General features: G+C 34.1%; 1 protein-coding gene across 1 annotated transcript; it reads right to left on the reverse strand.

The window, feature by feature from the left end:
* Nucleotides 1-872: 872 nt before the first annotated feature.
* Nucleotides 873-12,422, reverse strand: LOC144962954 (intraflagellar transport protein 74 homolog). The gene is made up of 10 exons (XM_078896407.1): nt 12,312-12,422; nt 10,096-10,207; nt 8,836-9,375; nt 8,009-8,316; nt 7,380-7,611; nt 6,312-6,432; nt 4,992-5,155; nt 3,897-4,022; nt 3,261-3,321; nt 873-1,500 (listed from the first exon to the last, which is right to left on the reverse strand). Coding segments are annotated over exons 1-10 (1,785 nt in total). The 5' UTR covers nt 12,314-12,422; the 3' UTR covers nt 873-1,381.
* Between the last annotated feature and the right edge of the window lie 13,998 nt (nt 12,423-26,420).

The following is a 26,420-nucleotide window of genomic DNA, read 5'->3' on the forward strand; positions in this document are numbered from 1 at the left end:
TGGCTTCCTTGTCTAAACCTAAAAAAAAACCTAAAAAGCCTAGGTAATCCTTCAAAGCCATAAAGCCGATGGAGTCATGTTTCTGTATAGCCTAAATGCACAGCAGTAGCTGCTTGCTATCTCCAAATGGTATGCCACTCTATTTGTAAAGTGCGTTCTTTCAACCAGACTTCACAAATCTGTCAATCTAGACATTGCTGGGTGAACAGATGAAACTGCAAAAATGTCTTTCTTATGGGCATACCATTGAGGTGTCTAATTTTGTGAGTCCAAGACTGTACCACCACACAACAGTGATTTACAGGCCTCCTTGACTGTTGAATAGTGATTGGGTACCAATGTTTAATTAAATACCTGGAAATAATTATATGTACCTTTCATACTCTGAAAGAACAAGCAATTGCTCCAGTACAATTCACGCAATACAACCTCCATAGAAGCTGTTCTGTGGTATTATTCACGCTAAAGGTTTGTAGCCTGAATCTAAAATTAATGTATATTGACAATTAAATATAAGCCACTATTCAACTAAGTCAGGGGTAGTTTAACTCACTCAATCCTAGAGATTTTTTTTTTTGCTACTTTTCAAAATTGGAAACAAATGTATTAAAAATGAGCATGTACTTGTAAAAATTAAGAACATTATTTTTGATACCACGCCTATAATTTGTCTCAGACAAATGTAATAAATAGGCATGGGGTAAAAGTAACCCAGGGTATACTACAGATATAGTCGGTGTTAGGGTTGAGTGAGTTAAGGGCACCAATTACAATAAGCATGACTATAACTTATGTGTAGCAAAATATCTCTAATAGTAATAGAGAGAATTTTTCCTTCCAGCAGTGGAAATACGAGGGAAATGACAAGATTCTTGTTTTTAACATTTAATTTTATTCATATAAAAAAATCAATTTAAAAATAGTAAAATTCTTTTTATCACAGATTTTATATTCAATGGACGGACTACACTTTATCCCCGTGAAATTTTTTTTTTTTTCTCTCAAAGATTTTGATAGGAAACTCTCAATAACTCAGAAAAGAGCATTAACATTAAACAACATTGTTTTATGTTTATCCATAGTTTCATCAAAAACAGACCAGATTTATTTTCTCTTATTTCTTCTACGTCATGGATCTATAACATTGTTATGCTGAAATTCTCAAATTTCTTTTGTATCAAACTAAAACTGACAAAAATCCCCTGCAGGTTTTATTTAACATATTCTTGTGCTATTCTAAGCAGATGCTCCTGCTAATCTAAGTCAAGACATCCTTTAGACAGTGAAACATAAAATCCATCCCATGTTCGTAAATATTTATCTAGTGTGGAATGTGACATGAACATTGGAATGAAAGCTCGGGATAGAGTTATGAAGTTCATCAATATGCAGCCTTATTTGACATCTGGCCTTGTAACATTGAGTTGAGTTCATCCATTGATCTGTAAACCTTTTTACTGAACATTGTGAAGTCGCACTCCATCGTTCGCTGTGAAATGACTAGAAATTGAGTCAAGGAATTGTACAATTTTGATTTCAATAATTTAATACTTTAAAAAGGTAAATAAATAAAATGCAATGATTGAGTTTACATCTTGTGGTGGGTGTGCATCCATTATACGGGTGGTTGGATGGGAGCATCACCCTTGAATCATATACCTATGATGTTCGCATGGGTGTACGATCCGATAGTGATGTCATTTCTTCTTCTCTTTACTAGCCTATCCTGCTTCTTTGGTTTGTGATTGTATTTTTGACAGGGGATATTTTTTTTTCTGTAAATCTTCTGCCTGTTTGTCCTTGGTTATTTATAATTTAGCTTATGATATCTTTAGGTTATGATTTTTATTTCCATTTGTACTATTTTTGTTAGATTGCTTGTTTTTTTGTTTCAGCGGTCTCTCATATAACCTCAATTGTGTTGGAAGAGACCTAAAGCAACAAACAAACATCCATTATAATCATTAGTTAATACAAGCTCATTTGTTGGGGTTTTCTATTAATGAGTTTTTATTAATGGAGATGAATCTACCTTGACTTTCAAAAGATGCTTATATTTATAGTATGGCACATTGACGGTGAAGATGCTTGGAACAAATAGATGAAATGAGTAACTTATGCCTTTGACTCATTTCTCCTTTTATTATTTTCTCTTACATAGATTGTTTTCTGTAACTGCTCTCTACTTTTCATGATTAGAAGTGTGGGTCAGGAGAAGGCAAGCCTTGTCTGAACGCCAGGTTGGATCATCCTTCGTCTGGTCCCTATCCTGTTGCTGTTCCAGCAAACTCTTCTCAGAACATCAACCCTGGCCCTTTGCTACAGTTTGGCAGAATATTGTGCTCCTGTTTGGACGAGAAGTGCCCATACAAACCTTGTTGATGTTAAACTAAGAGACTCGATGCGAATAGTAACTGGATGCCTGAAATCAACCCCAACACAATGGCTGCCAGTCATGAGCACAATAGCACCACCCCACTTGAGGAGAGAGGATGCAACACAGAAATGGATATCCAGAGCTGAAGAAGATAGTGGAACTCCTCTGCAAACCATATACATAACTGCACCCCCAACATCAAGACTAAAATCTCGTTCACCTTTCTACCTATCAAAGAAAAAAAACTACAACATGCAAGAAGCCTGGTGCAAGGAATGGAAAAGGAATAAGCCAACAGGAGGGGAACTAATTGAAGATCCCTGTAAAAGTCTCCCAGGTCTACAGGATCAACCAAGAAAATACTGGGTCGCTGCAAATAGACTACGGTCAAAACATACAAGAACAGCTGCCAAATGGGGGCTCCAAGAATCACCAACATACCCAAAGTGCAACCAAGCACCACAAGATGCAAACCACCTCGTACTAGATTGCCCAGAGACAAAACTGGAAGGGGGATTTGAAACCATCAACAAATGTGATGATGACTTCTGAACCAGGATTGATACCTTGAACATAGAAGTGTAGCCGAACAATATTACTACTACTACTACTGCTCTCTACTGTAAGTGTGTATCAAGTGGGCGATTGTATTTTAATTTAAAATCAATAATGAAATTTTCGTACTCAAAAGCCAAATTATTTTGCTGATGTTTCGTCCTTTTCATTAGTCAGTTTATTCGGGTTGTTTTGGTTGGTCTTTTTTGTTTGTTTTTTATATTATTTTTTTTGGACTGCTTTGCTGTTCATATTTAGGCCCTTTTTTTTTTGACCTGATTTAATATAACAACACGTAACAAAGTAGTATCATTACGGCAAAGGATACACTCTTTCATCGAGAAGTTGTTCTGCTCATGTTGCTGCCATTTCTTCTCCAGGTTTGAAAGCTGGATGGAACAAAAATAAATTTGCAGTTAAAATGTATCAAGTGTGGCAATAGGATAATATTATCTTCTATAACAATATAACAAAACAAGAATATCCTGACCTGACATTGGTAGTGTCTGCCAGTAAAAGACCTGAACAAAAGTGAATAAGACGGTGAAAAACCAAGATTATTTTAGGATAAAACCAGTAACCAGGCAAAGACTTGCTTAGTCATAATTAAAAAAGAAGATGATGTAATCATTAATGTCATAGCTCGGAGAGCATGGTGCAAAATGTTAAATGTGTAGACTTAATATGCACAATAGAATATGAAGAGAAGAGGTAAGGTATAAAATTAATAAAAGACGATACAATATTGTGTGTTAGAATATATCACTTTGTTTTAGGTACTACCCTTGTATAGAAAAATAAGAATGACGAGAACAGGTCATTAAGACAACAATAAATTATATAAGCAAACCTGACTGATCAACCATAAAAGATTTTAATAGTAAAGTTTATAAGCTATTTCAAACTAATATTTCATAATGTTTGGTTTGTATAATTCACGACACTGATTAATTCATGCAAGTACCTGTGTGTATGTCTCATTTTCATTGAGCTGTGCCTTGATTCCCTCATATCGTATTGTCAGAGCTTGGATTATCTTCTTAAAATTGTCCCTCCGCTTTTGTAGAATGATTCTGTCATCCATCAATTTCTGTTGTTTTTTGTTTGTTTTTTTCAATGATATATAAATAGACTAAAATAAATTGCATTATAAAATGAAAATATTAAAACATAAATAATTCTAATAATGCTCCATGCTCTTTTTAAGTCAAATTGATTAATGAATATGCTTTTTTTTTCTTCACAAGTATAATCCCACTGTTCTTTGCGTTTAAGGGGGCTCGCTGGTGCAAATTGGATCAGTTCCGGTTGAAATTATCAACTTTTCGAATTAACTATTTCTTCAATTTATTCATTCCTTATTTCGTTTCAACCCATATTTTTGCAAAATGAATAGTCTGAAATAGTAAAAAATGCATTTTAAAACCCCTAACCAACGTTAGTGGGCTCAAAATCTGATAATTGCTTTTTACTCAAAACTGTTATCTAATCACCATAAACATTTTTTGGGGGAATTGACCTTTTTATAAATTTTAATGCTAGATCTTTGAAATTTGGAACTAAAATAGTTGCTATGTTACTACAAATAGCTAGCTAATCTGATTTTGTTTCTATTGAATAGTTTTGGGGTAAAACATGTTTTTTCTTTATACATTTTCAAAAAAGTGAGGAAATTTTTTTCACCTTCCAAAAATAAATTATTTTAAGCCTTTAGGAGTTAATATTTATAAGATTAAGTAGCCAACTATTTACAACAATGCTTAAACTTTATATAACAACTTTTAAAAACCAAAATCACGACGAATTAATAAAATGGTGGAGTCCCAAAAAAATTGTATATTTTCCAAGATGGCCGCCATTTCCATGGCAATGAAGAGATTTTCAATGGGTACTTTTTTCAAAAATTATTTTTTACAAGGTACGGATCTATAAACACCAATAGTTTGATCAAATATGTCATCTTTAGCAACAGGAAAGGAAAGTAAAAAGTACATTGTTGTTAATTTTTAAAAACCAATAAGAATTTACGGGTTTCACAATGAACTCTGACAAATCTTGCCTGTTTTTTATCCTCAGAATCAGACTTAAGCTGATCAAGATTTGAGTAGACAACAAGTTCCTTTTCCATTTCAACCACACGTTCTTTTAACACTTTAAGCTCATCTTTCAACTTCTCTTCAAATTGTTCCATCTTTTGGAGATCATGTTGAAGTTTTTCTCGTTCTGACAGAATAGAAAGTGATTTTAAAAAATAAAATCATATTAAACTAACTTTTGGCTGAACCTATATAGAGAACTGAGTAATACACACTGACACAAAAGAAAAAAATCTATGAGAAATCACATCGATGCTACCACGTCTTAAAATCATCAAAGACATATATTCTCAATATTTGACGACAGGATCAGAGGTATTTCAAACATTTAAATGTTCCTGTGTTTGAAATAGGCTTTCTTAATAATCACAAACAGTGAAAATTTAGATGCCTTTTTAAAAAATTGAAAACTGAATTAATTAGAACTTATTTTGACAATTAATATGCTTTTATGTTTTAATTTACAGTAGATGGTATAGTGATGTGAATGCAAAGAGTTTGCGTATGTAGATGTGGAGAAGTTTCCGTTTGTGGGTTTGAGTGTACAGGTGTATGTGTGTGTAGGCGTGTTAGTGTCTATACTAGTCTGTATAGTCTGAGTGATTATTAAGCGCCATAGAGCACTTGTCAGAGGATTAATGGGCACTATATTATTATTATTATTATTATTATTATTATTATTATTATTATTATTATTATTATTATTATTATTATTATATTATTATTATTATTATTTTTATTATTATTATTATTATTATTATTATTATTATTATTATTATTATTATTATTATTATTATTATTATTATTATTATTATTATTATTATTATTATTATTATTATTATTATTATTATATTATTATTATTATTATTTATTATTATTATTATTATTATTATTATTATTATTATTATATTATTATTATTATTATTATTATTATATTATTATTATTATTATATTATTATTATTATTATTATTATTATTATTATTATTATTATTATTATTATTATTATTATTATTAATTATTACAGAAGTCTCTATATGTGCAGAAGCAAACATCAATTTATATCATCACTCTGTAATCACAAGACAAAAGAATAAAGCTTTTATATTATATCATTCCTAATTTCAGTAACAATAATTGTGACTCCAGTAAAGCCGTAGTCAAATATTGGTTGAAGATTTGTAAATTTTAATGTTGACAGCCAATGATCAATCAAAATATAAAGTACCTTAGTTATACTTGGATCAAAAGGCGATGGTATTCAATTCAATAGAGATAAACTTACCAGCGGCTAGGCCTAGGGTGGTGTGTTCAGACTTCTTCATTTCATCCTCCTTGAATTGAAGATCTGCTTTCATCGACAAAAGCTCTTTTGGAGTGGGAAGATGCGTAAATCTACTCATGTTCTGTTTGTAAATATTAAATAAGGCATTTCAAGTTCAAATTAAGAAAAAGAATTAGGTTGTTAGGCAATATACTCAAAAGTAATATTTTTGTGACATCCTGCACAAGCAAATTGTTAATATTGAAAAGCCATTTACGCCTCTCGTGCACTTGGTCATATCCTGTTCTTTATGAATCATGATCACTGACTCTGTCTGCTTTTGTTTGTTTCAGGGGTTTTATGGCGCTTTCAACACTTATTTATAGGTCATTTCAGCGCCAGCAAAATAAAAAAAAAAGAGATGAAAAAGTTGTATATATCTGAACTTAAAAGTGAAAAAAAAAGGAAGACAAAGGGGACTGCTTCAAATAGGGAGGACTCCATGAGCAATCCATCAATGTGCCTTTTTGACAATAACTAATAGTCCCATCAAGGCATAAGCAAAGGATCCCGCTAATAAGGAAACACTTAAAGGTTTGCAAAGTACAAAAAATTCACTAAAAACTATAATGGCCACATAAAAATTAGATGATTTTTGAGAAAAATATATCATTTCTAAAAAATAAAAAATAAATAGATATATATACTTATACATTTGACTGTCTTATTCTTAGCTTAGGAACCCTGCTAGGACGAGGAAACAACTGAGCAATGTCAATCCAGAACAAAAACGAGGGCAACATGGAAAGGGAAAGCAGAATTAAGGGGGTAGAAGACAGCAATAGTGACTTCTCAGCTCACCGCGGGAGGTCAAGGACCCCACCCAAGATCACTGACTTTAAGGATAGCAATAAAGACTTAAAAAGCTTTCATTTTTAAATGCCATTAACCACATTCCAATAGTACCATCAGGATTCTAACACTTTATACACGGGTAACTTATTACCTCTTTAAGGATAATATATATATAACTTTTAATATTTTGCAATCGTGCATTAATAAAATAGTTTGAAGGCACTGGAGACATACCTTACTCATATTTTCAAGAAGGTTCACAACACGTTCTTCCACTTCTCCAATCTTCCTAGTCTCTGAGGCCTTATTTTCTTCAAACCCATTGAGGAACTCGTCCATGCTTTCCTCTCTTTTCTTCAACTCTTGGTATTTCTGATTTCTCTCCCCTTGATTTTCCTCAATGTCCAAGTCAAGCTGCTGAATATCATCCCTCATTTGGTCCATCTTCTCCTGCAGTTCTTTCGTCCTTGGAAAACAAAATGCTACATAGTCCTTATGCTATAATAAATCATCTATATGTATTTAATGTACCATACTTATCCATTAATTCTATATAATTTCTTTGTTTAAAACACAACACTTCAGCTACATAAGAAGGGAGAAAAAAAAAACAGTTGAAAACAAGTGAGTCATCTGTCTTAAGCTGTTGAAAACCCAACTAATTATAATATATTACTGTAAATCAATAACAAATTGTTAAAACTTTATGGATATGAATAACTTGCTTGACCCATAATCCCTCTTATAAAACCCACATAATGTTACTCATACCATAATCCCTCTTATAAAACCCACATAATGTTTAACTATGAGTAAAATCAGGCAAAACAAAGATTTTTTTTTAAATAATTAAATGCTCTCACTGTCGATCCATGCTGGCAATCTCTTGATTGTCCTCTTTCACTTGCTTCAGTAACCTCTCCCTCTCATCAGCAGGTGAGCCTTTACTTTTTGCCTCCTCTATGAGGCTGTTCCTCTTGATCTCCAATTCATGAATTTGGTCATACAGCCTCAATGCCTCCTGCTTCACCTCTGAGAGAGACAACTCTTCTTGCAAGTTTTCAATTTTGGAGTTGAGCATATCCAGTTCTTGTTGCCCATTTTCCAACTGTCTTAACAAGTGTTCATTTAAATCTTTTAGCTCCATGTAACGTTGGCGTTGATTTCCCTCCTGATATGAGAAATGAAAATGTTTTAAAATTAATGCTTTGTTTTCAGCAAGGATGAGAGTGCAAGTAGCAATATATTACCAATATTGCGGTTAGCACAAATGGAAATACTTCACTAAGTAAGAAAATGTCTTGCTAATTAAACTATGAAATAAAAGGTATGAATATTTGGGTTAAAGATTACAGATGTAAGCAAAGTCATATTTAAATATGACAAGATCGATGAGTGCATGAATTATTCAAGCAAGCGTTTTTTTGCAAATAGTGCTGGGTTCAGTCCAGAATTGAGTGACATGTCAAAAACAAATAATTTCAATCAACACAAAATTGTATGTGTAACGTTAAGATTTTATAATCCTCTTAGCAGGAAAAGATAAGGAGTAATCACCGTCTTGCTTGGAAGAAAATGAAAAGAGAAGAAAAAACAATCAAAAACATAAAAAATAATTTATATTAAAGTGGTGTTAACTCCAATCATTCTATAACTAAATTTAAGAGGGGAAAAATCCCAAAATACTCACCATGTCATTGACCAAATTATCAGCCATTCTTTTTTCCTGGTCAAGTTCTGTCTCCAGCATCTGGATTTGATCTTCCCTTTGCTTTTTGACATCAAAACCATCTTCCATCCTCCTGGCTAATTTGTCATTTTCTGATTTCAAATTTTCACAATCAAATTCAACATCATGAATATCTTCATCTGTAGTAAGTTTGTCAACCAATGTGTTGTAGTCGCCTAATTCCCCTTGTAAGTCTCTAATTTCAGAAGCCAATGCTTCCGCCCTCTTTTCATAAGTAAGAAAGCTTGAATTCTCATCACTGGCATTTTCAATATCCTTATTCAGTTTTGTATTTTCTGCATGAAGTTCATTAATTTTACTGCGGACCAGTCCTAAGTAGTAGCTCTTGTCCTGAACTTGTCTGCCTCCCCTTGCTGCCGTCTTCATGCCACCAAGACCTTGCTGCGTTGTAGGTCTATCAACTACTGTTACTTGAGCATTTAAAGCGACACCACCTCCAATTTGTCCTCCTCTAGTGCCAGGGCGAGCTGTTCCAGGATTCTAAAACAAGAAATAAGATAACAGTTCATTAAGTTAAACTTTGTTAAAAATTCAAGTGTTTACTTGTACAGAGCATAGCTGCATATGGATAAGCTGGTCTGAGCTTTTGTCCAGTCTTAGCAACAAGGCAAGAACCAAGCAGAGCAGTTAACTATTTGATATAATGCATAATAATCGTCACAAAGTTAAAATGCTTTTTCTGTTGGGGTTTTTTTCTATTTGTTTTGCTTTTTAGGGTAGCTTGCTTGTTTTGTATTGTTTTGGTTGTTTTGTTGTTTTTTTTTGTTGTTTTTTGTTTTGTTGTGTTTGTTTGGTTTTGTGCTATATGAGATGGCTTTAGATATATATTTAAAAAATGGTGTATCTCAGCTTTTAACTGAATAATTGCAATTGTCAAATGTTGATCCAAAACTGAACATTACAAATGATTTCTTAACTATCAGGAAACTGAACTCTCAAAAATGCTCAAGTAAAAAGGGTAATTTAAAACCTGTTTAATTTTGGTTCTGACATAGTTTATATTAGAGAAGCAATTTATTTTTAAAATAACATAAATAATGCTGAGCAAAAGAAAGAAGCTGAAACCTATTGATTAAATAATCTTTCGAGCTTAAGACGACAAATAATTCTTCAATAAAAATACTAATGCTGATAGAGAAATATAAATTTCAGTCATTAATAACAAAAAAATATGAATACTTAAACTAAAAGTATACAGACCATTGCAGTAGTGAGCCTAGTGGCTGTACCAGGTTGCCTGCCCCCCATTGCTGTGCCTATTGGCCGGCCTGTTGTTGGCCGAAAGGAACTTGTTGGTGGCCGTTGTTGACTCCTAAACAAATAAGGCAATAAATAAGACACACATGATATATAAGTTTCAGATATCATGATTTATCGGCAGTTTCTGTTCCATAAAACATTTGCAAGCCCTTGTACTACCTTTTGGATAGGATGCCTATCTATCACAAAGTTCTTTCTCCAAGATCTAACTGATCCTACTGACCATTCACAGCAGGGTGGACAGAAAAAAAAAAAAAACTCAACTGCAAGTGCTCTACCAGCTGAGCTATTGGGACCTATCCCGTCCATAAAGCCAATACTATATGAAAATTGGTTGAATGTCTTGAAGAGTTAAGCAAATAGCAACGACGATGATGATGATGATGTGTGTGTGTGTGTGTGTGTGTTGTGTGTAAGAGAGAGAGAGAGAGCAGGGTGTCAGATTATCAGAGGTATGACACTTGGAATCAACCAACACAAGGGATGAGTAACATAAAAAAACCGTATAATTTATAATAATGCCTTAAATGATATAATGTGATTTCAACGCTTTTCTTCTATGCTAATTTTGCTTCATTTTGTTTTTGTTTTAATGTTATTATTCTTGTCTTTTCTCTTTTTTTTTTTTTGTGGGGCGACGGGGGGGCATCTTCTTCTTCACCTGTTGCAGTAGTGTCGGGTTTAAGGTAAAATTATTATTATCACTATAATTATTATTAGGAAGACAAAGAATGACTTATTTAAATAACCTAAGAATGGCCAAATGTGATTTTAAAAGCAACACAGATTTCATGCACACCGCAGAGGATCGTGATTCATGGAGACAGCTGAATGGCAACGTGCTCAAGAGCATAAGCCACGATGGATGATGATAATTATTATAATCATTTTGGATCACTAAAATGACACGTTTTAAAATGATAAATGGCAACATTTTAAAAATTTAGTCTCCACTTTTGTAGCTAGAAAGATTGCAGGAAACAAAACAAAAATTTGGCTAATTTTTAGACTTGGACTACTTTAAATTAAAAACCATCTGGCCATGTTCTCAATGTAAACAATGCAAGATGGGAGCCAGGGCCTCACTCCTTTACCATTGTCAATGAAAGACAAGTTAAATATGAAGAATTTTCATTTTGAAAGTTAAAATGTCGTTTCAGTGTTATCCAAAAAGAAAAGTCATAATGTAAAAAGTAGACAACAATTGGCATTGGTAAAGGAGAGAGGTCCCAGCCGCCATGTTGCTTTGTTTACACAAAGACTTGAGTTGCCACCTTGGCTGTAGTAAATAGCAGTTCTGGAGTCGAGGGTGGAGAAAAGGAGGGGAAGGCACGGCATGGACCATGATGGAGAGAAACTTACTTTCCAAAGAGAGGAAAATGAAAGAGAGTGAGAGAGAGAGAGAGAGAGAGAGAGAGAGAGAGAGAGAGAGAGAGAGAGAGAGAGAGAGAGAGAGAGAAATCTGGGGGGGGGGGGGTTGTTTTGTTTTGTATTGTTTTTTTTTGTTGCTGACAAACTTCTTTATTAATCTCACACAGTGAATCGGGATTAAGGTTAACGGAAGACTTTTTTTCTCTTGTTCTTCTCTTTCTTTCTTTTTTTGACAACCTTTTCTTCTTCTTTATCTGCCACAGTAAATGGTATCGGGTTTTAAGGTAAGATTTTTATTTATTTATTTATTTTTATCACAAACTAAACATGGCACGTTTAGAAATGATAAATGGAAAAAAAATTTAATTGGCTATATTTTTTGTTGCTAGAAATAATTCAGGTACAGAAGAAAAAAAAAATGGCTAATATTTAGCCTTGGAACACTTTAAACTTAATAAACCATCTGGCTACGGTCTCTGTGTAGACAAATCAAGATGGCGACAGGGACATCTTTCCTTTATAAATGCCCAACAATCAACTAAAATGGTGGATCAGGATCAAAGTCTACAAATCATGTGTGTTCATTACATATTTCTAAAAAAATATCTGATTGTAATGACTGTGGTGAGGTGGAGGCTGAGGAAAGTCAAAAAAATCAAATGTGTAAAAGGCGGACAGATATCTAAAACTAAAGTCTAATCCCTTACTGTATTTCGTAGTTTATTTAAGCGAAATATATGAAAATGTATCTTGATTTCGTATTTATTACGACCATATGCACTCACATTGTATCTCCTCAACACTAAAACTGGTTTAGTGATTGCTCTCCTATAAACTTAACTCAAAAGTATGGAATGTTCGTTGCCGATGTCAACAATGCAACTTCCGAAGTGGAATTTCGGAAGTATGATGGATTGTGGGAGTGAATGGTGGGTATATCGTACTCATAATTGTTCGGCTTTATTTATTTATTTATTTATTTATTTATTTATTTATTTATTTATTTATTTATTTATTTATCTATCTATTTATTTATTTATTTATTTATTTATTATTTATGTATTTATATATTTGTTTTTATCTATTTAAATATGTATTTATTTATTCATTTATTTGATTATATAATATATATAATAATAAATAATAATAATACACATTTATATAGCGCTCATTCTCGTGTAAAACACAAGCTCTGGGCACTTTAAAAAACGAGCTTTTATATAGCGCAATATCCACTAAACGTGCTCAAAGCGCTTTACAAGGGGTCCCTGGCCAACAGCAACACATAACATGTAGGACGAGACATGACGCCTGTCAGGCGATATTACAAACTTTTTGGGACAGAGACAACGCTGTTAACGGCCAGGTACTCATTTCACACCTGAGTACGGTGAGAGAATGTGAGTAAAGAGCCTTTTCCAAGGACTCAACTATGCGCCGAGCGAGGCTCGAACCCAGGACCTTCCGATCCGAAAGCGAGTGTCATACCACTAGACCACATAGCCGCATATATATATAGAAATTCATCTCTTTTATTTATATATATATATATATATATATAATATATATATATATATATATATATATATTTATTTATTTATTATTTATCCATTCATTTATGTCTTTATTTATTTAACAATTAATATTATTATCATTATTATTATTATTATTATTATTATTTATTATTATTATTATTATTATTATTATTATTATTATTATTATTATTATTATTATTATTATTATTATTATTATTATTATTATTATTATTATTATATTATTATTATTATTATTATTATTATCATCATCATCATATATTATTATTATTATTATTATTATTATTATTATTATTATTATTATTATTATATTATTATTATTATTATTATTATTATTATCATTATTATTATTATTATCATTATTATTAAATTTTATATTATTATTATATTTTATTATTATTATTATTTATTAGTATTATTATATATAGTAGTAGTAGTAGTATAGTAGTAGTAGTAGTAGTAGTAGTAGTAGTAGTAGTAGTAGTAGTAGTAGTAGTAGTAGTAGTATAGTAGTATAGTAGTGAGTGAGTGTGGTGTGGTGTGGTGGTGTGGTGGTGGTGATGATGATGATGATGATGATGATGATGATGATGATGATGATGATGATGATGATGATGATGATGATGATGATAAGATTAATACGTTAAATGGATGCCGTACCTAATTAGATTTGAAGGGTTCGGTTCACGACATTATAAGAGTCCCCAATAATATCAGGCATCAATGTGTCTGCCCTCCTCCACCAACAACATGATGGCAAAATCAACATCAGAGTTGTTTTTGTTTCATCAGCGCCATCACCACCAGTTGCCTCAACTCATTATTCAGGCACGCTATCATCCAGATCTGATTGACTAAGCTATTATGATATCCACAACGATGATCACAAAGACTAAAGACACTGGTTAGATTTAAACAAACACAGCTATTGCTGCATTTCTATGCATCGTTTCTAAATCATTATTTTTTAAGAAGAAGAAGATAAATCATTTAAAAAATCATTTATTTAGTCTGGAACTATTTAATGTAGCTGGTGGTAAAATAGAGTTCACATGAAAAGAATTCCTAGTTCCAAGTTTTATTCGTCTGTTGACAAGACAAAATGTGACCCGCCGCATAAATCTGGTATTTTGCCGTTCAATGATAAAAGAACATTTAAAAATTGGTAAAAAATCTCGTCTTTCAATCAATATTGATCGATTAAAATGACCCCCCCCCCCCTACTGAAAAACTTTCAAACCTGGGACTCCACTGTGGACGAGTTTTCTGGCCAGTTGTGTGGCTATGTGGTCTTGTGGTGTGACACTCGCTTTCGGATCGGAAGGTCCTGGGTTCGAGCCTCGCGCTCGGCGCATAGTTGAGTCCTTTAAAAAAGCTTTTTACTCACATTCTCTCACCGTACTCAGGTGTAAAATGAGTACCTGGCCGTTAACAGCGGTGTCTTTGTCCGAAAAATTGTAATATTGCCTAACAAGCGTCATGTCCCGTCCTAAATGTTAAATGTTGCTGTTGGCCAGGGACCCCTTGTAAAGCGCTTTGAGCATATTTAGTGGATATTGCGCTATATAAAAGCTCTTCTTTTTTTTTTTGTTGTGTTCTTTTTTTTCAGTTGTTTTCTTTTTTTTTTTTTAATGTGTATCTTATTTTAAGAGTAGGTACACAGCAGTTATGTCATATTGAACTTGATGAAGATAATTGAATTTAGTGCCAAAACTATCATAATTAGGGAATTTATTTATCACTGTTTTCTGTATTTATTTAGTTTCATTTTTATTTTATTTTTTAATTGATAAATTAGGCTCTGTTTATTAAACTAAGGGTGGGGGTTGTGATTGTCGTATGTGCTATGGCTAGTAGTATAGACTTACATTCTGTTTTTGGAATTGAATTAAAACTTTCAAAAGTTATTTAATCGTCTGTACCAGCGTGTTTGTACGTACATGTGCTTTTTTGTGTCTGTGTGTGTGTGTGTGTGTGTGTGTGTGTGTGTGTGTGTATGCTTTTGTATTTGAGGGAGGGAGAAGGGGTTTCCGGGTCCAATGAATATGAGGTGGGAAAAAATAAATGCATTTTTGATTCTGTGCCTATGCGTGAAGAAAAAAAGAAAAAAGAAAAAATAGAGAGAGAGAGAGAGAGAGAGAGAGAGAGAGAGAGAGAGAGAGAGAGAGAGAGAGAGAGAGAGACTCGGACATTCAGACGATTTGGCAGGCAAACAAACGAAAGATGGGCAGGAAGTCAATGAGGTTGAAAGAGTGTGTGTGTCTGTGTTTGAGATGGTTGGGGATTGCAGCGGTTACCAACTCATTGAACATTATTGAAGATTTTATCTTTAAATACCAATTTAAAAATAGGGACATGCCACCGTGTTTATTCTTTCAAACTGTGCAGTCATTAAGGTGGAGTTGAAATGATAGCAAGCTGAGAAAACGGTATGGGACATCGAAGATGATGATCGAAAGTGATAGATGAAGCAGAAAAAAATGTGTGTGGGGGAGGGGGGGGGGGGCATGTGACTAACTTATAAGAGAAAAGAGTCATGAGAGAAGGCGATGAAAGATAGAGAGCTAGAGAAAAAGATATATATAAATATATATATATATATATATATATATTATATTATATAATATATATATATATATAGATAGATAGAAGAGAGAGAGAGAGAGAGAGAGAGAGAGAGAGAGAGAGAGAGACCTCGTTGAAGTCTCAGCGCATCAGAAAACCAACAAGTTAAAGCCAATAAAAATAACCACTAGCAGAGAGCAATGTTCACCTCCATACATTCAACGGATTTAATTGCCTGTCGATGCCACTTAGCTTAAGCGCGTTAAGAAAACAGTAACAAAACAGCACATCCTAATCAAATTAGGAGGAGATAAGAAAATCAAAGCACAATTCATCAGTGAAACCACAGCAGCAGGAATGGAAACATTGAAGCATACGACACATTCGAAATACCGGGCCTATTAATTACTGACATGAAATAGAAATCTCGTTGTCAATCCTTAACACCAGAAAGGTATTCGGTCCAGGTGGTATACCCTCTTGTTTTCTAGAACTACTCACTAATAAATAGCAGCATCAATAACCAAACTATCTCAAGCCACCTGTCAGATTCCAACAACCTGGAAACTAGTAGATATGTGCTGCCTTTTCAAAAAAGAAACGCAACAGAACTTTTGCATCCATCACCCTATTTCTCTCACCTACAAATGTTACAAACTGCCTGATCATAATATTGTAAGATCAACAATAACCGCACATCATAAATTTAACAACATTCTCTCTTATGCACAGCATGGATTTATTAGATAAAAGCGATCCTTCGAAACCCAACTTGTCCCAATAGTGCGACCCAATCATTGAGGATATATCAATTGAAGTTGACAAGGTGGCCAAACAGACTTTTGGACTTTGCAAAGGCATTTGGTAAGGTACTACGTGATCATCGTGTCCATAAACTATACATTGTATAAATAAGAGGTCTGAAAAAAAAAGGTCAAAGCCTTTTTATTTTGTAAGACCCAACAAGTTTTTGCTGAAAACAATACATCAGACGCTGGAGAGGTAACATTTGTAGTCCCCAAAAGTTCTGTCTTTAAACATCTCATTTTTCTGATATTTATCAACGACCTCCCAAACAACATACAGTCAGCTGCTCGACTATTTACGATAACACCGCACTATACAGACAAACTCGTATAGTAACTCAACAACGACCTGGAAAAATGGAAGAATGGAAGACTGAGTGGCTTATGGAATTCAACGTCACAAAATGTAGTGCAATCACAGTAACCAACATGAAAAAATAAACTATTAAATTTGATTACTCTCTTCATGGCAAACGCTAGGATAGTTGAGCTCTACTCGAACCTCGGTAATTACTTAACATAGAACCTGAAATGGAGCCACTATATTTCATAAATAGTATCTAAGGCAAACAAAACAACTGCCTACAATTTTAAAATTTTGCCCAGTGTAGGCTGAGTTAAAAGCATACAAGTCGATTGTCAGATCAATACTTCAAAATGTCAGTGTGATCTATGACCCCTTTACTAAAAAAATATAATCGAAAAGATCATAGAAAAACAGCGCGACGTATGACAAATGACTACTCCCCACGCGCAATCATCTCAAACCGTGTTACACATCTAAGGATCGAAACAACCCAGGAAAACGAACTTTATGATATTCTCCACAACATACACAGTCAGTGAACATAAAATTCTCGTCATACGTCCAACTTAGGACAATACAAAACATTAGGATGTGATTCTAAATTCACAGTCAGAATAAACTATAGACAAGACTCTCTTTCCATTCTGTCGCAACGAGCGTTGGAACGAGCTCCTACAAGAGGCCGTCGAAACTGGATGCTCCAAATGATTTAACACCAATCCTGGATATGGAAGACTGTGGATAACTCCAGCCCTTCTCTTATACTAACGAAAGAGTGAAAATCGAGAGGCTTCGTATCGGAACAAAGCAGACAATGGACGTTTCGGGTACAAACCCTTCGTCAGCACAACAATACACAAATAAACATGGAAAACAAATAAAATATAATGAAAAATAACTTGTATCGTCTGTACTCAATGGTGGTTTCAGTATGAATGAAATGGAAGCGTTTTCTGCCCTTCTTTTATGCTGTCTTGTGATATGATGGTGTTCTGTACAACGTTTATATGCTGATCTCCCGAAGTTTGAGGCTACAGCGTGTATCTGCAAAAAGAAGAGGGGAAAATAGAAGAAAAGTAGTTTGAGAGTTTATGGCAAGCTTGATATTTCAATCTTATGATATTACAAGCATAGCTGTCCGTGCAATGAACGGTCCTCGTTCAATAAACGTGATTATAAGTCGATCAACTCAAAATTAATGACTCATTTTGAATCAAATTTGAACTCAATTTCTATTGTCTTAATAGATAATACATTTTTCGACTTCGTAAGAGAAATCCACGAAACTTTTTATTTTGACTACGGAGAGATATTTTCTGCATTTAATAGCTTATATATTTCGCTCACTTATTGTAAAATTCTTTCCGAATGTTAAGAGCAGAAAATGGTTGATATAAATCATAAGGAATCGATTGTATTCAAAATTATGAGAGGAACCACTAACTGGTATTGATTCAATGCAAGTACTCCCACCTCATTGTCAAACGTACTAAAAATGATGGCGTCTTTTTTCGATGGGATTTGACGATACAAATTTGATTTTTCGATAAAATCATCACGATGTATAATCAATCTCATAAAAACAAGCAAACCATCCTCATGTCAACTGTAAAAACCAAACATTTCTTGACGATCAGTCCAGTGGTGTCGGAGCCTTAGTGTTACAAAAGATCCAATTTGCCAAATATATAATAAAATACGAGGTTAATGCTTTCAAATGAACTTTGAAAAAAAAGTATGTACATACAAACAGGAGTGTGTGTGTGTGTGTGTGTGTGTGTGTGTGTGTGTGTATGTGTGAATGTGTGTGTGTGTGTGGGGGGGGGGGGTATGTATAAAAGGGTTATTTTTTTTTTTTTTGGGGGGGGGGGGAAATTGTCTTTCTACCATTTTGCTATGTTTTATGTTTATTACTTCTTCTTCTTCTTCTTCTTCTTCTTCTTCTTCTTCTTCTTCTTCTTCTTCTTCTTCTTCTTCTTCTTCTTCTTCTTCTTCTTCTTCTTCTTCTTCTTCTTCTTCTTCTTTTCTTCTTCTTCTTCTTCTTCTTCTCTTCTTCTTCTTTCTTCTTCTTCTTCTTCTTCTTCTTTTCTTCTTCTTCTTCTTCTTCTTCTTCTTCTTCTTCTTCTTCTTCTTCTTCTTCTTCTTCTTCTTCTTCTTCTTCTTCTTTTCTTCTTCTTCTTCTTCTTCTTCTCTTCTTCTTCTTCTTCTTCTTCTTCTTCTTCTTCTTCTTCTTCTCTTCTTCTTCTTCTTCTTCTCTTCTTTCTTCTTCTTCTTCTTCTTCTTCTTCTTCTTCTTCTTCTTCTTCTTCTTCTTCTTCTTCTTCTTCTTCTTCTTCTTCTTTCTTCTTCTTCTTCTTCTTCTTCTCTTCTTCTTCTTCTTCTTTCTTCTTCTTCTTCTTCTTCTTCTTCTTCTTCTCTTCTTCTTTTTCTTCTTCTTCTTCTTCTTCTTCTTCTTCTTCTCTCTTCTTCTTCTCTTCTTCTTCTTCTTCTTCTCTTCTCTCTTCTTCTTCTCTCTTCTCTCTTCTCTCTTCCTTCTTCTTCTTCTTCTTCTCTCTTCTCTTCTTCTTCTCTCTTCTCTTCTTCTTCTTCTCTTCCTTCTTCTTCTTCTTCTTCTTCTTCTTCTTCTTCTTCTTCTTCTTCTTCTCTTCTTTCTTCTTCTTTTCTTCTTCTTCTTCTTCTTCTTCTTCTTCTTCTTCTTCTTCTTCTTTCTTCTTCTTCTCCTTCTTCTTCTTCTTCTTCTTCTTCTTCTTCTTCTTCTTCTTCTTCTTCTTTCTTCTTCTTCTTTCTTCTTCTTCTTCTTCTTCTTCTTCTTCTCTTCTTCTTCTTCTTCTTCTTCTTCTTCTTTTCTTCTCTTCTTCTTCTTCTTCTTTCTCTCTTCTTCTTCTTCTTCTTCTTCTTCTTCTTCTTCTTTCTTCTTCTTCTTCTTCTTCTTCTTCTTCTCTTTCTTCTTCTTCTTTTTTCTTCTTTCTTCTTTCTTCTTCTTCTTCTTTCTTCTTCTTCTTCTTTCTTCTTCTTCTTCCTTCTTCTTCTTCTTCTTCTTCTTCTTTCTTCTTCTTCTTCTCTCTTCTTTCTTCTTCTTCTTCTTCTTCTTCTTCTTCTTCTTCTTCTTCTTCTTCTTCTTCCTTCTTCTTCTTCTTCTTCTTCTTCTTTCTTCTCTTCTTCTTCTTCTTCTTCTTCTTCTTCTTCTTTCTCTTCTTCTTCCTCTCTCTCTCTCCTCCTCTTCTTCTTCTTCCTTCTCTCCTTCTTCCTTCTCTCTTCCTTCCTTCTCTTCTCCTTCTCTTCTTCCTTCTTCTCTCTCTTCTCTCTTCTTCTTTCTTCTTCTCTTCTTCTTTCTTCTTCTTCTTCTCTTCTTCTTCTTCTTCTTCTTCTTCTTCTTCTTCTTCTTCTTTTCTTCTTCTTCTTCTTCTCTCTTTCTTCTTCTTTTCTTCTTCTTCTTCTTCTTTTCTTCTTCTTTTCTTCTTCTTCTTCTTCTTCTTCTTCTTCTTCTTCTTCTTCTTCTTCTTCTTCTTCTTCTTCTTCTTCTTCTTCTTCTTCTCTTTTTTTTTATTTTTTTTTTACAATTTTCTAAATCAGATATTTGAAATCCGTCTCTGTAAATTGCTTAGCATGATGCACGCATATTTAATTTAAGAAAAAGATGCAATTATATTCTGAATTGTTGCAGATAATTTTGTTTTGTTTTGTTTTGTTTTGTTTTGTTTGTTTTTTTTTTTGTTTGTTTTTTTTTTTTTCTTTTAAACTGAAATAAGCATAACAATAAACTCATTCCATGAGCGCGGATGTCTAACAGCGCAGCCTCCGGTGTTCTTTTTATCTCTTAGTAGAAAACTGGTCACCTATGATTATTTTGTTTATTTTTTGTTTTGTTTTGTTTGTTTTTGAGGGGGGTTTTTCTGTTTTACTTTCTTGTTTGTTTGGGGTTTTTTGTTTTGTTTTTTGTTTTGTTTTGTTGGGTTTTTTTATTGTTGTTGCTGTTGTTGTTGTTGTTGTTGTTGTTGTTGTTGTTGTTGTTGTTGTTGTTGTTGTTCTTGTTGTTGTTGTTGTTGTTTTGCTTTTTTTAATTTTTTTTTTTGGAGTTAAATCGTATTCGTAGGCCTGATAACCGAACGCACTTATGGACTTGCTTTAATAATGTTGTTTGCAAGTAATGGACAATAATTGGTGTTTTAACAATGTGGGTTTTCATACCTGCAATTCAAGTACAACGATTTAGCGAGATCGTTTATCTAGAATTTGATTCATGTATTTTGATTTTGATTTCTCTCTCTTTTTTTTTTCTATTTGAATTTGTCTTTACGAGGCCATTACTCATAAAGACATCGGAAAAGAAAAGCATGAAACAACTCGTTAAACCCTGCAGTACTTTTGACAACGATGGAAGATTTCCAGAGGAAAAAAAAAACTTTAAAAAAACAGCAAATCGTGTCACAGATAATGGTTGTGAATTTTGAGTCAACAGTCAACGTGAAGGGCGTGGCTGGTCGTGTCAAAAGCAGTGTGGTGCGATTCTCAAGTGGTTTGGCTTTGTCAACTGTTCCTGGCAAAAACTAAAATAGAATATTGACTGCGACCTAGGTGACACAACAAATGAACATGATTCTCTCTTCAGTTGAAGAAGGAGAGTGGATGGCAAGGCAGAAATGCTATATCCTGTCTTTGACTCATCCTTTTCCAAATACATAACATCAGATTTGTAAATCGATATGTAAACAAAATAACCTAACAATAACAATCAGTCAATTGATTTAACGATGGGTTGATAATAAATTTTTATTTCCATTTATCATTTCCGATGGAAAATTTGTCTTTAGGGTCCATTCCAAGGAATTACTGGAAAAGTTCAGGTTTCACTAGCAGTAAAATGAGCTTGTTTACTCGCTCAATGCCAAAAGGGGCGACGAGGAGTCGAACTTGGTACATTTGGGTATGAAGCAAAGACCATACAGCTGAGGTGCGCAGCCCCCAACCTCCTGTCACCCATCAAGCCATCATTTCATCTGTTTAACCAATAGTACCCATAAAATGAACAGATTATACGACATTAGTGTCTCATGTTTATTATGCCGCAACAAAACTCAAGTGATGTTGAGCGGGATCAGTGACCGGATGGATGACAGCGATGCAAATCTCTGGTTTTTGTTGTTCTTTACACACATTCACTCTGCTGAGGTGTGAACTTGTTCATTTGGCTAGAAGTAGAAGTAGTAGTAGTAGTAGTAGTAGTAGTAGTAGTAGTAGTAGTAGTAGTAGTAGTAGTAGTAGTAGTAGTAGTATAGTAAGTAGTAGAAGTAGTAGTAGTAGTAGTAGTAGTAGTAGTAGTAGTAGAGTAGTAGTAGTAGTAAGTAGTAGTAGTAGTAGTAGTAAGTAGTAGTAGTAGTAGTAGTAGTAGTAGTAGTAGTAGTTAGTAGTATAGTAGTAGTAGTAGTAGTATGTAGTAGTAGTAGTAGTAGTAGTAGTAGTAGTAGTAGTAGTAGTAAGTGTTGTAGTAGTAGTAGTAGTTAGTAGTAGTAGTAGTAGTAGTAGTAGTAGTAGTAGTAGTAGTAGTAGTAGTAGTAGTAGAAGAAGTTGTTCTTGTTGTAGTAGTAGTAGTAGTAGTAGTAGTAGTAGTAGTAGTAGTAGTAGTAGTAGTAGTAGTAGTAGTAGTAGTAGTAGTAGTAGTCGTAGTAGTAGTAGTAGTAGTAAAAGAAGAAGAAGAAGAAGAAGAAGAAGAAGAAGAAGAAGAAGAAGAAGAAGAAGAAGAAGAAGAAGAAGAAGAAGAAGAAGAAGAAGAAGAAGAAGAAGAAGAAAAAGTTGTAGTTGTTGTTGTTTCTATTTTAACAATTTTAAAGGGGAAAGAAAAGATAATTTTTTTGTAATGGATTTAAATTGATGACTTTCACAGGTCTCAAAATTGTGTGTTTTCATCCAATTCTTGTCGACTACCTTACTTGTGTTTGCATTCGATCTAATTTAAAGAGGCACAACTCGTGTTTGTAAATTAAATAAGATGAGTTGTGTACCCTAACACCTATAGCCAGAACGAATTTGACGTCACTCAGATTTTTGTTATTGTTTTTAGCCTGCCGTTTCTAATAGTAGTTCTCACTATACTGCATTGATCAGACGATAAACGTTTAAGGTTTCACACAGTTGGTACCTTGTACCCGGCTGGCGGGTGTTGTGAACTTTTTGGCTGAGCGCAAAGTAACCATAATGGCATATAAAAATATACATGATACATTATTTTATTATCATAATAAAATTCCAATAAATGAACAGAAACATATGTGACGGTTAGTAAACAGAAAATTTAAAACATGAAACAAATACAGAATAGACAGAGCTTCTTTGTATAGATAGTATGCGCTTGGCTAAGAAGTTCATAACATTGCCATCCGGAAGTATAGCGGACCAACACACAACCCTTTGTGTAACCATGAAAGTTTAAAGTCGGGTTAATACAGTTCAGTGAGAATAACTCACAAACGCGGATGGCAAAATATAACAACAAAGGCTTGAGTGACGTCATCTTCGAACTATCTATATATTATTCGGTGCTGTTTCGGTTTGTCCAAACGAGCTTAGGAGGAGAGTCACTATTGTCGTATTTTTATTGGTCAAACATTTACTTGTTAGCATTCTATAGATAGTTCGAATCTGACTTCACTCAGGTCTTTGTTATTGTATTTTGCCATCCGCGTTTATGAGAAATTCCTATTAAACTGTATTAACCAGTCTATAAACGTCATTGGTTACACACAGTTCTGTGTGTTGTTCCGTTATACTTCCGGATGGCACTGTTGTGAGCTTCTCAGCCAAGCGCATACTATCTATAGTTTCCCCCCCCCCCCTCTCTCTCTCTCTATCTCTCTCTCTCTCTCTCTCTCACACACACACACACTCTCTCTCTCTCTCTCTCTCTCTCTCTCTCTCTCTCTCTCTCTCTACGTGGTATGTAGTAATAATTGTAGAAGTAGTAGTAGTAGTAGTAGTAGTAGTAGTAGTAGTAGTAGTAGTAGTAGTAGTAGTAGTAGTAGTGGTAGTAGTAGTAGTAGTAGTAGTAGTAGTAGTAGTAGTAGTAGTAGTAGTAGTAGTAGTAGTAACAACAAAAACTTGAGCTTTCTATAGAGCAACAGCTGTTAAACATGCTTTAGAACAGCAACACTTAACATGTAGGCGAGACGATTGAAAGGCCATATTACAGCTTAAGGTGAGAGAATGTGAGCAAAGAGCCTTTCTCCAAAGACTCAACTAAGCGTCGTTCAGGACTCGAACCCAGCACCTTCCGACCCGAAAGCGAGTGTCATACCACTAGACCACATAGCCTCACAAAGGTAGTAGTTGTGATAGCAGTGGTGATGGTGGTAGTGGTGAAGGCTGAAGTAGTAGCGTTTGTCTCTACCGCAACCGCCACCATCTGCACCACTTTCACCACCTGTTATCATCATCATCATCATCATCATCATCATCATTATCATCATTATCAACAACAACAACAACACCATCAGCAGCAGCAGCAGCAATATCAGCATCATTTTTGTTATCGTCATCATCATTATCATTGCCATCACAATTATCAATAGTGTCATCATAATCATTACCACAATCGTCGTCATCATTATCATCATAAATTCGCATAGCTCCACCATCCTTCAGCCATTGTATGGTTTCCATGGCAACCACTAAAATCTGCATTGAATATTCTTAAAGCAAACACTACACCGCCTTGGATTGGGGACTGTAAAAAGGGTTGAACAATTATGAATATTACAGCTTTGATTAAAGACAAATTGACAGAAATGATTGTTTCGGGCTTATAACCATTTCCACAGCCAAAACACAAAAACAAGTGTGAATGGAATTTAATAGGAATGCCAACAGCAACCGGCACATTGCCTTCCTAAATCAATACATGAGACGAATTAAAGGTCTTTAATTGACATAACATATGCATATTAGTGTTAAATATGTACATTAATATTTCGCATTTGCACCGTTTCCTCGTATTCTGCGCTCTTTAACGTGATTCGTGCTTTAACAGGCCATCGCTTTACATACAATGTAGTTCACATTTGTAACAAAAATCAGTCCTTCTTTATGGAGCAGAGACCTAGGGACAGTAACAATTATTAAGCTCCAGTACTTAGTAAACAGCTGCTGTATTGGAAAATCATTTAAGATCCTTTGGCCCGTCACGACATGCACATATATGCAGGTCTGACTTCCGACTCCGCTTATGGGCCTAGTTTAACATTGTTGTACTGGACAATATTTTGCGTCATTTTTTTGTTGTTGTTGTTGTTTTTTTTTTTTTGTTTTTTTTTTTTTTTTTTTTTTTGGTTTTGTTTTTTGTTTTGTTTTTTTGTTTTTAGATTTCCATAACAACAATGAGCCCATATGGAATTGGGTTATTAGACCTGCAAATAAGTGCACGTCGGCCGGACACCATCAGCATTGAATAACGGGCAACTCTCCTACAGCAGCCAAGGAAAAAGAAAAAGAAGAAGAAATTCTCGGTCGTCTTTGGAAGTGGATTGGACACTCCCTTCAAAAGCCAACGACATACACCTCTGGACCACCGCCTTCGTCACACACGAGGCCACGCATGGACCCCTCGGGGTAACGAAAAAATAAAGGAAGACCACGTTTCACCTGACGGAGATACCTGGAGGGCAGACACCCAGAAGATTCTGGCTGTAGCAGTTGGAGAACCTTGCTCGTGACGGTGATGATAGGAGGCTTGTCTGTGATCTAAGTAAGTAATAGTCCAAATTTGCATGTTAAAATGCATATTGGTGCTATGCCATTAGGTAAAATACTCACAACATCCACCAACCAGATTAAACATACCAACACACAAAACTGCGTTTAACCTTTAACGCTTATAGTCTGATTGATAAGTTTTATTGATTACTAATCCTTACATGCGGTCTCGCATACGGTCTAAAAAATAATAACAAAGAGCTGAGTAACGTTAATTTCGTTCCTTCTATAGCTAGAAATGTAAACGCCCATGAATCAAGTAGAATAGTATGTGTATTATGCTTACCAAAAATTGAATATCATTGTCATCTATTTTATCACAAACCAGATTCAACGTCGCTTGTTATTTGTAAAGATGAGGCACCATGTCGCTGAGCTACTGGTGCAATTCACGTTTATTCCCTGATATACAGCATGTCATATTATTTCAAGGCCTGACCTAAGAAGTGATCAGTCACGATACCGACATTATTCTCTAACCTCTTACTGATTTTGACATAAATGCACAGGAGATATAAAAAAAAAAAAAAATTTTTAAATAATATTATGTGTTCTTGATGCAAAGCAATATCGTCATGTGCTGTTAAGTTGCGTTATTTATACAGCATATATCTAGACTTACAAAATGAGTAAGAGATTACATGAAACAATATTTGCTATTTTTTTTTTTTTCTTTTCCAATTTACATCGTCGATACATTTGCTTAGCTTGAGAATGAAAACCAATTGCCCGTCACAAAACTCTTTCCACTACAATATTACACCTTCCCATTTAAAAATATATTCTCATTTGATTTTTCCTTGTCATCTGTGCTCAGCTCTCTTTATTCTGTATGTATATTAATATTTTGGCTTCTTCAAAGAGCGCATGCGTAATGTTGGCAACCAATAACAATTTGGACCACAAAATACATTAAACATCC

This window comes from Berghia stephanieae, chromosome 1, assembly GCF_034508935.2.
Source record: "Berghia stephanieae isolate SIO BIC M18660-M18661 chromosome 1, UCSD_Bste_1.3, whole genome shotgun sequence".
Lineage (NCBI taxonomy): Eukaryota > Metazoa > Mollusca > Gastropoda > Nudibranchia > Aeolidiidae > Berghia > Berghia stephanieae.

Coding starts and splice junctions, on each gene's coding strand:
- LOC144962954 (XM_078896407.1), bottom strand. Junction 6,433..7,379: donor TTCTTGAAAATATGAGTAAG/GTATGTCTCCAG, acceptor ATTTACAAACAG/AACATGAGTAGATTTACGCA. Junction 3,322..3,896: donor AAAATGAGACATACACACAG/GTACTTGCATGA, acceptor TGTTCCATCCAG/CTTTCAAACCTGGAGAAGAA.